Source organism: Phoca vitulina, unplaced genomic scaffold, assembly GCF_004348235.1.
Source record: "Phoca vitulina isolate PV1807 unplaced genomic scaffold, GSC_HSeal_1.0 scaffold38, whole genome shotgun sequence".
Lineage (NCBI taxonomy): Eukaryota > Metazoa > Chordata > Mammalia > Carnivora > Phocidae > Phoca > Phoca vitulina.
The window spans coordinates 5085813-5098126 of record NW_022589741.1 but is presented as its reverse complement, the minus strand read 5'-3'; the positions used below and the strand labels follow the sequence as shown (position 1 = coordinate 5098126).

Sequence of the window (12314 nt, the reverse complement as noted above, 5' to 3'; positions counted from 1 at the left end):
TTCTCATGCCTGATCCCCACACTTTACCAACTTGGGTCTGCTCCTGATATTTCTTCGGTTTGGATCTGGCCCCATCTGTTTACAGATCAAGCTAATTTAGGGCCATGGAGTTTGATTGCTGGGTTTTGTTTCCCTACTGCTTTCTATAAATAAGCCTAGCCTATTCATGTGAGCTTCTCAGATGAAGCTTGTGCCTCTTGATGGGTCTTTAAGATGTTGGGTAATATCCTAGATATCAAAATATCTGTATCCCTGTGATATACTTCTGCCAGAAGCTTGAATGTGAAAAAATCAGGTTGCATTTGTCTGAGTTGTGGGTAGACAGTCCCTACTTAATGTCTGACATCTCAGTTTTCTTATACTGTCCCAGTTCACGCCGTTGTCCTGAAGAAATTATTAACAGCATTCTCTTTTTCTCTCAAAAGTGTCGTGAGCTTTGGAAGATATATTGTAAGGTCATCCTACATTTTGGGATAGATATGTATTTAAGTTTTGTTTCAAGTGGAAAAGATGGTGGGTTTATCAGGCAAAAACTATTTTTTCAGTTATAATAATAAGAACTGTGATAAGGAAAGTCAAATGGAAGTCATAATTTTCAAAAATGGTGCTTCAAAGAGTTTTCTTTCTGTGGTACAAACCGGAATGTGTTTATCATAGCAAGCAGTGTTTTGGAAAACTTGTGAGAGGCTTGCTACATAATTTACATTTTAAGTGGTCAACCCTTGTTCGGCGGAATAAGGATAAGCAAGCTAAGAATGCTCAAGAGGAAAACGCATACACATCACACATTTTTTTATGCTTTTGAAACCTTCTTCTCTTCTTTTTCTCACCTCACCTCCGGTTACTGGGTAGAACGCATCTTTCACAAAGAGGTGTGAACGAGAAGTCTAATAATACTCAGAACTGGAAGGAGCTGGCAGTTTGCGCATCCTAAAATTGTGCAGCCATGTTAGGGTACAACAGAGAGAGATGCAAGGAGCTGGGAGGGAAAACTCCCGACTTTGTTACCATCAACTGTGTCTACCTGAGCAGAAGAGACATGAGCTGGTGTAAATGCCACATACTATCAAGCCGCGGCAGTGACACGGGGCCCTGGTGGGGAGCAGGAGACGGACGCACACGTGGCTGACAAAGGCTGTAGTGAAGTGGAGAGCTGTCCGCACGCTCAGCAGCTGCAGCTGCGGCGCACGCTCACGGCTCCCGGGACGGGCCACTTAGCGGGTTCACACATCCTCACCCTGGAGAGGAATCTGTATTCTTGTCATTCCTCACGATACACATCACGCGTTCATCAACTCCTTCCCTTCTCCATTCTGTCGAAGGGCACAGGGCCGTAAGAGTTGCAATGCAGAATGCTGCCACCTGGTACGCAGCTGAGAGAGAAAGTATGCACAGTCCCCAAGGAGCTAGAAGGGACAAGGAAACAAAAGGCAGCTTCATGTTGCCTTTATCATTGTCTAGCTGTAGATAAACCAGGCTTTATAGGAAGTTACAAAGAAGAAGCTGGATCTTACTCTTTCAATTAAAGCACCATCAGGCCTCAACATTAAATAAAAGAAGTCTGTCAGACATGACACACTCTAATTTACACCTGGTTACTCTGAATGATGGCATGATTTATATTCAGCTCTAGGTCGTCTGTCTTTGACACTCTACCCACTCATATATTTGCATATTCAGAATCTGTACAAGCACAAAAATATTAAAATGAAATCCACTATACGTTACAGTAGAATGACATGTAATTTATTCATATAACTGACAGTTAGGCAGGACCCAGACTTCATTTAAATAAGCAAGTGATCACACAAATGTCTAATAATACTAAAATTGATAGTCAGAAGGTATAAAATACCATGGGTATGAAATGCCACGGTAAATACTATTCAACAGACTACAATCATAATTCCAAACTAAATCATGATTTTTAAAATGATTTTTAGCAGTTTTGGAATGATTTGATGTTTTTTCCCTTCCAAGCAATTTACTTTTTTCACTGATACAAGACAAGGTCATTATTTTCAAGAAATATTACAGAAGGACACAGCTTAGATCCCTCTCTTGCAACACATTTTCTTGCAAATTGTTTTTTGATATAACCTCTTGACATTGAAAACAAACCAGTCAGCACTCAGTTCCCCAAGCAAAGATGCTTGGATCAGAACAGTGCCAGGGTGTAACTCTGAGTTCAGCAAGAGGCAGGCAGTGAAAAACCTTTTGCAGCTTTTGAAGTATGCATACTTCTTTTCTGAGGCTCCAAGCATCATAAACATATTTAGGCATCCAAGCCAGTAAAATTATGGGAATAAAATTATTTGGTATCCATATGACTATGACACAGTTGCAGCTGGGGGAAGTTACAATATAATTCTGCGGTTCTTCAAACAAAAACAGCACCTACCTAAATCTGCTTCTTGTAAGCCTTGTTACATTTTCACGAGGCGCGGCTGTGTTTGCAGGAATGGTTTGGCTTATCATGTGTCTGTCTGTATTGTTTGAAAGTCATACACTTTAGTGGAGTGAGATCCAAGCGTGAACCTGGCCTGAAGAGCTAGCAGCAGTAGTCATGAAACATATCAGTAAATTAAAAGGCTTTCACAGAACAAGATTCAGCTAAATCTCTTGCATACAAAATACAGCTAGAGAAATACAGTTCTTCAGTGCTGAATTATGAGGGGGAGGAGAACAATCTAAAAAAATAGAAAACTCTCTCCATACCTGGGTGTCAAGGCAAATGTAACACTGCATAATGCCACAATATGAACGGTCACTGGATGACAGATACTCCAGAAACAGTGGTATCTGGGGATCTGGTAATTATGACCAAGAGATGAAAATACTGCACCAGAAGGCATGCATACAATCACTGTGCATTCAGTGTGTGAGCTGGGACCTAAGCAGGATCTAACACGACAATGAGGCAGTGTTCTAGGGTATCCGTTAAAACCAGCGTGGGTGACTACATGTTGATTAAACCTTCTGAGGCAGCAAAGTGTGGGCACAACGCCATGTCTGGGTTCTGCAGCTGTCTTATGATCCTCTTGCGGAATTTCTCCCGCACACGATTGAATTCCATTATGTCCATGGGGTCCTCTTCAATCCAAAACTTATGAAACTCATGCATCAAATAGCCTGTTAGAAATAAGACAGTGATAAGAATGCAGGAGAAAAAAAAAAGTCCTTAATTACATTCAAAATCACTGAATGCTGAAAGAGATGTCAGACCAAATGACAGCAACCACGGAGCTCAAAGAAGAGATCAAAATGCAGCAAATATTACTGTTAAAGATTATTCTTTAAAACTAGTGCAGTAGAAGCTACCAATCTGCAAGACTTTTGCAATTGGTCCTGGAATTATTCTTACTCTTCCCAAGGAGGAAGACAAATCAGTTCTGCCATCTCTTGAATATGAATCACATCTGGAACATAATCCGAAAGGCCGACAGTGACTACTTCATCCTTCCCCTCCTGATTAAATTAAAATAATGGTCTGATTTTTCAAAATTACTCCACTCAGCTTTTTTTCTCTTGATATTTGATTTGAGTAAAGTTTTAAATTACTCTGACAGATCAAACAAATGGCTTCTGACAGTCTATTGTGAGACAATAAAAATTGTAAATCAACTCTGAAAAACACAGACTGGTCATTAAACTACATGAAATTGTTAATAAGACCTTCTTGCTCTGAAGCATAATGTTGTATTCAAATACTTCTCTGTCTCAAAAGTGTTATCTATGAATGATCTGGATTGGAAACATTTTTGGAATAAATGTTAAGTATTTGAATCTATTCACTGTGTTCTGTCTCCCCACTGTGCACCCTCCCCCAACCACATTCAGAATTGAAATGTGAATAGTTTTTTAAAAAGACAATAATAGATATTTGTATGTAGTAAACCTATTACAAGCTCAAGTGTCTCATATATTAGAAGCAAAGCATTTAAGGAAATAATTCTAGTTTAAAAAATCGAACATTACAGAAGCTCTTCTTGGTTTTAGCATTAGAAGGAGCAGAATATAGGAGCAAGGATTCTGAAGCTAGAAACCTGGTTTGAATCCTAGCCCTCCCACCTCCACAGGAAGGAGTGAGCAGCAGAAATGATAAGGGGCATGGGGAGAGAATTTGAGAACAAACATTCTCAATGCTAATAGTAAAAAAAAAAAATGAATGCCATTTGTTTTTCTAGTAACTAGCTACTTATGAGAAAACCTTTAACATAGGTCTGTAAACATATATTTTAAAATCTTTACCATATCTCACTGTAATACAAAATTAGAAGTGACCTTCCTTCCCACCCCCAACACACTTCCAGATACTGGTCCACTTCCACAAACACACCTGGGTTTCTCATTCATTACACTGTTAAATATGCTTATACATTTTTAAGTATATGGTCTCTCTACAACTACAGGAAGAAAGGTAGTAAGGAGAGAGAAAACTTATTTTACTTTTTTGGGGGTTTGACCATTGCATTTTTTTAGGATTGGATTATCTTTGGGCCCTCCACACATATTAACTGATGTGACTGTTTTTAATATCTCTTGATGGGGACACCCACCAACCCTCACTCACATGCCTCTGGGCCACACTCCAGGGCCCACTGCCACTGTTACGGGCACCTGATAACGTCAGGGAAGCCCCAGATCACAGGTATCAGCAATCCCAGGAGCTGTCCAGTCCATCTCTGCTCTATCTGGTGCTGGGAGTCCCGGAGGCAGCTTCCAGCCTTGAGCTCTTCTTGTGACAACACTGACATTAACCTGTCCCATGGATGAAGAACCTGATTCTTAAGGATTTTTCCTCACACTGGGCCAAAATCTGTTACCCTGTATTTCTTGGAACAAATTCAGTCCTTCTCCAACTCAGGTAATTGAAGTGTCTCTTATGCCCTGAGCTTCTCCCTTTTCCAGGTTAAGCATCCCTGTTTCTCCTCACCATTTTTCACGTGCCATGACTGGGAATCTGTTTACTATTCTGCTGGGTTTAGTGCACACCAAGAGGAAGTGGTTCCCCTTAATCTCAGTACCTTATTCAACCAAAAGAATTCAATCATCTGTCCATTTCAGTGACTGGGCAAACTCCTAAAGTATCCCACGAATGCTATGGGGTACTTTTTTAAAAATGCAGACCTCCCATCCCAGATTCAGCTGCAGTGCAGTAAGATGAATCTCAGGTCACTAAAATTTGAGATCCATTGCTCTAAAAGATGCCCTCTTTTTAAGTTCCCTTGGCTTTTTCCTAAATATTATATTTTTATGTTTTAAGTGAAATCTATGACTACTTATAATTTCTTCTTCCTGTGCTATATAAAATACATAATTTTCCTGACTTGGCCTCTCAGCTCAAATAAACACATCTGAGCTGTTTTGTATATAGAGTCAGGCTTCTAATACTAATTCATAATACTATGAAATAAAATCATACATGATGAGTTAAAAGAATCTCATTATTATCTCATGAGTGATAAGGTCTTTACTCTTATTGACAATAATGAACAGGTACTGTGAAAATTATCTTTTAATGAAGAATTCACTTTTGCATCATATGTATAAAAATACTCTTCAACAGTGTGCTTGTATGCTGGCAACTCACTCGAATGGTGATCTAGTGTGGTGCAGAGTGTTAAAAGAATGCAGATCCATTTGGTTTCCTCATTTTTCTACCTTACATGCAATTACAGAAAAACATTTTGAAAGGGTTAAAAGGTAGGCAAGAAAAAAAAAAAAGGCAAGGATAAGACTAGGGGTGGGGTGGTTAACAATCTGACACTATTCTCAGGATCCCTCCTCTTAAGGGTACAAAAGTGAAGCTGTAAAGCTTGCAGATTCTCTCTATCCTACCAGGAAAATACAGATTGTATAACATGATTTTAATCAAAATGCAGAAATGGTGGCTTGGCTTCCAGGGTACATTTATAATTATAATACTCCACTCATTTTTATAACATTACAGAGTGTTCATTTATCCACTTGGTCAATTGATCAGTTGGCTCATCTGCCAGTTAACAAATATGCAGCAGATACAAGAAAAAGGTAGAGTTCCTGGGCTCCCCAATTCTCTTGTCTCTTGGGGAGAGACACCCAGGTAGACAATTTCAGCCAATGATTTAGTAGCTAAGGAAGCTAACAAGATGGCGTGGAAAGTAGAGGGAGGAAACAGAGGCCAGGCTATTGCTTATAGTCTCTTAATTCTTTGTGGAGTGGGTAGTGTAGATGTATCTTCATTTAACAGATGAGGACATGGGGCTTAGAAAAGATATTTGAATAGCGTACAGTTACACCATATAGCTGGAAGCTGGAAGCGAGAACTCGAAATCAGCTGACTTTTCACCACTGTACCTGCTGCCTTTCCTAGTGTATTCTCTTTCCCTGGTTCTTATTCTTACTGAATAGTCCCTTCTTCTGAAGGTCAAAGGAAAGATCATTCTTTTTCCTCTTCTGATCATTATACTTCCCTTGTGCTCACTACACCTTGCCTTACTTCATTTCAGTGGAACTGTATGTTCCGTGGGGCTTTAGATGGAATGCAGTTTTTGTAGCACACTGCCTTGGCAGTGCAGTATTCACTGAGTAATACTATAAAGTCAGAATGATAGAGCCATTAGTTTCTTACATTTTTTCACCTAGATGAAATACCTGTTTAGAATACTAATTTGGCTTTCCAACCCAAGCCTGCAGTGTATTTGTTGTTGCTTGAATGTATCTTAGTTTTGCTTCACTGCATTCAGTTAGTAGACAGCAGAGACATAAGCAAGGACACAGGTAATTGCAAGAATATTACAGAGGAAACGTGCAGAACTGATCATGTCTGATAGAGGAACAGTGAATTCAGGGCATGGTTTGCTTCCTCTGGAGAGGCATGAGTCCCTCTGCTTACACCCCAATTATTGGGGGATTGCTGCTCTTTCTAAAACCTGGTGAGGGCCTTGGGAAATAAGTAACCCTATTGCATGCTACTCACCTGGGCTAGGGTTGTCTTGAAAGCCTATCCATTCAGGGCCAAGGCTAAATTTTCCATGAGGAACTAGACTTCCTTTCTTCCACAAAAGACATTATCCAATATTTTAGCTTCCCATCCATCCATCCATCCATCCAATCATCCAACAAATATTTACTGAGTACTTACTCTGTATCAGGCTCTATGCTGAGGTAGTGAATACAAACAACAAAATGCCTGTCTTTAAATGTCAATTCCTATGATTCTAATTTTGATTTTCTCCTGCCAGAGTTCCCACACTGTGTGGCTCTGATTTTCTCCTCAATGCTCATGCATCCCAAATCTGCCCTTGGAATTCCTCAGAGCTCCAGGGCCTTCCATTGGAATGTCTACTGTTTAGCTACATGTGGATTTCCCAAAAGGAACTCACCCCCAGTATGCCTGAAACTAAAACTCATTCTATTTTCCCTCAAAACTGCTTCCCTGGCTTCCCTAAAAAGCATGGTAAATATAGAATAGGGTACGTACAAGGGGTAGGGAAGCAAAGCAAGGGGACTTATTTATCTACTGTTGATGTTCTTTTTTTTTTATTATGTTATGTTTATCACCATACATTACATCATTAGTTCTTGATGTAGTGTTCCATGATTCATTGTTTGTGTATAATACCCAGTGCTCCATGCAGTATGTGCCCTCTTTAATACCCATCACCAGGCTAACCTATCCCCCACCCACCTCCCCTCTAGAACCCTCCATTTGTTTCTTAGAGTCCATAGTCTCTCATGGTTCCTCTCTCCCTCCAATTTCCCCCCCTTCATTTTTCCCTTCCTGCTATCTTCTTCTTCTTCTTTTTTTTTTTCTAACATGTAATGTATTATTTGTTTCAGAGGTACAGGTCTGTGATTCAACAGTCTTACACAATTCACAGCACTCACCATAGCACATACCCTCCCCAATGTCTATCACCCAGCCACCCCATCCCTCCCACCCCACCCCCCACTCCAGCAACCCTCAGTTTGTTTCCTGAGATTAAGAATTCCTCATATCAGTGAGATCATATGATACATGTCTTTCTCTGATTGACTTATTTTGCTCAGCATAATACCCTCCAGTTCCATCCACATCGTTGGAAATGGCAAGATTTCATTCCTTTTAATGGATGCATAATATTCCATTGTATATATATACCACATCTTCTTTATCCATTCATCCGTCGATGGACATCTGGGCTCTTTCCATAGTTTGGCTATTGTGGACATTGCTGCTATAAACATCGGGGTGCACGTACTGTTGATGTTCTTTCAAATGGTTTACAAAGCTCTTCAAGATAAGTGCCCCTCACCTCCCCATCCCTGCTCTTATTATTGTCAGCTCTATCACCTGCCTCCTCAAACCCTATGCTCTGTTTCTTGAGTCCACCATGTTCTTTGTCTTGTGGCCTTTGCTGTGCCACCCCCTGTGGCTGGACCACTCAGCCACCATTTCTTGATTTCCTGCCACTCATCCCTCAGGTCTCATGGAAAGTGGCATTTGCTTTGGGAAGTTTTCCTCGACTCCCAGACTGAGTGAGCTGTGCCAGTCATAAGACTTTTCAGTTTTTAAAAACAGTACATTTACTTCCCAATTACAAAATTCTTCCCCTATGTTTTAATTATTTTTTTAGATGCACAGAACCTGATCTGTAGTAAAACTTCAATATCTGTCAGAAGTGGTCAAAGTGAATATAATCATCTAGTTGTCAAAGTAGGAGCTATAATCACATATGTAAGGGACTTTAATTTTCCATTTTTAACAAGTTATAAGGTATATGTATTCTTAAATTTGCTCTTCATTTTTATCTTAAGTTATACATGCACATAGTTTATAGAGTCTCATAGTTTAACAAGTCTTGTTACAAAAAACCACAAAACCAGCAGCACCTCCTGCCTTAATTATTGCTTCCTTAAAGGAACATATCAATTCTTGTGCTGATTCTTCTGATTATCGACCTCCATAGCTCTATATAACATGATTGCCATTGCTTGATTTTTTGGGCTTCCTTTATAAGAAGATGAAGATTTAGCTCCCTTTCACCCATTCCAACCACATTATCACATATTTTCTAACAATTTTCTTTGTGCTGTATTACCAACTGCCCTCTCTGTTTATTTGCTTAGTTTTCACCCACTGGACTCTAAGCTATGCCAGCATCTTTGCAGTGTATTCAAACAGTAGATATTCCATCAATTTCATATTCTTCAAAGAGTCTCTACCAGAGCCTCCGACCTGCTAAAATCTAGATTTATTATTCTCATCCTGCTGCACAGATACCACCTTGGGCTTTCCCTTCACCTTCATCCTTGAAGATTCTCTTCACTTGGTTCCTGTGATAGATTTCCTGCTCTCTGGACCCCACGTATTCCTTTCAGGATTACTCTCTTTATGAAAACATACCCTTCAGGATCTTCCTAATAATGGTACAAGGAGGTAAAATGTTTAAGACCTTGCATTTAAAAAATATCTTTATTGTTCTCTCACACTTAATTGGGAAGTTAGCCTGGGTATAGAAATCTAAATTGAAATCATATGCCCTTAGATTTTAAAAAATATTCTCTTAAATTTTTGAATACATTATTCCACTGTCTTCTAGAATACAATGTTGCTGTTGAGAATTCCAGTGTCATCTTGATTCCCAATTCTTCATGTGGCAGCTTTGGAAACTTTTAGAATCATCTCTTTCTGATGTCATAAAATTTCATAGTGATATGGACCTTGGGTATGAATCTATTTTAATCTGTTATGCTGGTGCTTACTAGTTTAAATATGAAAACTCATCCTTTAGTTCTGGAAATTTTTCTTGATTTACATCTTTGATTCCCTCCCTTTAGTGTCATTGTTCTTTTTCTGGAAATTCCATTTTTATATATGACTTCTAAAATGGTCCTTTAATATCTTGACTTTTATTTTCTATTTTTCATCTATACTTTTTGTTCTACTTTATGGGAGTGTTTTCAGCTTTATCTTCTAATCCTTTTTGGTGTTTAATTTTTGCTATTTGATTTTTAATTTCTAAGAGCACTCTTTTGTCTTCTGAATGTTCTTTCTGTAGCACCTTGTTCTTGTTTCATAATTACAATTTCTTAATTCCTTGGGGATACTAATGATACATAGTTTTGAAGTTTTTCTCTCCCTGCATGGTTTCTATTTCCTTCTAGTGGCTTTATTTCTGCTTGTTTGGACTCTTTCATGCTTGAGGCTTTCATTACTGTTCTTGTTATCTAGTACTGCTTATGAAATTATTCCAAAATCCAGTGGCTTAAAACAACCATTTTAATACACTCATGAATTCAGTGGATTAGGAATTCAGAAAGGGCATAAGAGGGATTATTCCACAATGTCTGGAGTCTCAACTGGAGTCTCCACTCAATGTCTGAAGACCTGAAGGGTGTGGTGACTTGATAGCTGGTGGCACGAATCACGTGGAGGTATCTTCACATGTTTGTGGGGACACTAGCTATCAGCTGGGACCTCATCTGGAGCTGTCAGTGAAATCACCTACATATGGCTACGCCATATGTCCTAGACTTCCTCACAGCATGTAGAGATCAGATCCGTTACATGGGGCTCATGCCTTCAAAAGCAGCTCGGTCCCTGAGAACCAGGCAAAAACCTCTTCTAGCATAGTTTTGGAAGGCACATAGTGTCAATTCTGCTATATTCTACTGGCCAGCCAACTGGTCAGCCCAGATTCAAGGGGTAAGAGGAACAAATAAACCCTAGCTCTTAATGGAAGGAGTGTCAAAGAATTTGAGGACATGTTTTTAACTAAGACATCTGATAATCCTTGGCTGTCTTAATATTTTTTACTAAATAAAAAGCCAGGGACTAAAAGCTTATTGGAAGCTCTGGGCATGTAAGTAGGGCTTTTTGAGAGTGAGCATGACTGTAGAGTGCTATGGCTGGGTTGTTTCACTGGGGAAACCCAGAGGTCAGCATCTTCAGCTGTTTTCTGTCGGGCTGCTCCGATAACCCAGAGAAGGCCCTGTCAGCCTCGTGACTGGCTGCCGAAGTTAGAGGAGTGGGGGAGAAGCCGCCTGCATGACTCAGTGCCCATCATCACTTTCAGTGTGGTTTGCCCACAGCTGTACCTGATTCTCATCAGACCAGAGACATGTTATTTTTAACTCTCTAGAGAATAATCCACCAGCCTCTCCTGGGGGGCAGGGAAGGACAGAAGCTGTGTCCTAGGGAAGGGGATTTGGGCCTCTAAGAGTTTCTTAACATATTTTCAAGCAGTCTTGCTGTTTTTGATCCTGCCTTCAGCCCTATTTCCAGAGACACCTAATGCTGCCAATTCCTGAACCTTCTGGGAGGTCCCATGGAATAAATCAGGTTGCTTCTTACTTTTCCACACTGCCTATTTGGGATTTGCTTCCTCAGGACTACTAAATCAGTTATCACGTCACCTGTTTTTCAGCTTCCAAAATGAGGTTTTTCCTGCCTTGTTCCTGATTTTTCCTGTCCTTGTGGGTTTATGCTTTCTTGGAAAAATCCTTTTACGTTAACTTTAGTGAAATTTCAAAAGGAGCATAATGCATGCATTAATTATGCCATCTCTAACCAGAAGTCCTGATTAAGCAGACACTAAAAAAGACAAAATCCTAGATAACATAATCACTATTAATTTAGGAGTTTAGATAAAAGAAATTGCTGTTAACTCTGTCACATTGTAAAAATGAAGTGGGGAACAGTATTCCCCAGAGTGGATTTGGGATGAACAGCTGTGTCTTAACCATAGTTAGAGTGGCAGACCTGCTCAGCAAATTAACAGAAGAGCTGAAAAAGTTTAAAAGAGAAGAAAAACTTTGAAATTTTCTTAGAAAATTTCTAAGAAAGTCTGGGTACAAGGCCCTCAGAGCAGTAAGCATGGTTTAAATGGTTTAAATGACATTTCTCCTTTAAATTGCCTGGATTGCTTAGTGACTTGGAACATCTTTCCACGTTCCTCCAAACCAGTTTGTGTCTGGCCCACAAGGGTCACAATGACATTCAGATTTTAGGATTCTCTCTCTAAGAATAGAAAACACTGTCCCAGGACTCTGTCATAGAGTCTCGGTTTTTATCTTCTGAAACCTCAGTGTACCTGCAAACCCAAAGGATGGCCCTCATTAGTACTTGCTTCTGTAGCGGTACTAGTGGTAGCAGGGAGATAATGCCATGGAGCTCCACGGCCATCAGCACCACCCGCTACACCGACATCTCCTCTTTCTAATGCTCACTGAGCACTAACTAGGGAGCGAGCTCATTAGAACTTCTTACCCATGATCTCACTTTGTCTTCATAGCAACTCTATGAGGAAAGGACTCATCTTATACCTGACATAACCAAGGCTTAGAGA

General features: G+C 39.8%; 1 protein-coding gene across 3 annotated transcripts in view; it reads right to left on the bottom strand.

The window, feature by feature from the left end:
- Positions 1 to 1724: 1724 nt before the first annotated feature.
- Positions 1725 to 12314, bottom strand: part of ELMOD1 (ELMO domain containing 1) — a 66399-nt gene continuing 55809 nt past the window's right edge. For 2 of the 3 annotated variants that reach the window (XM_032427765.1, XM_032427767.1), the window contains one exon: positions 1725 to 3132. In XM_032427765.1, the coding sequence (XP_032283656.1) occupies positions 2960 to 3132 (173 nt within the window). In that variant the 3' untranslated portion in view covers positions 1725 to 2959. The remainder of the gene's footprint in view (positions 3133 to 12314) is intronic. The other variant, XM_032427766.1, reaches the window with a different exon arrangement.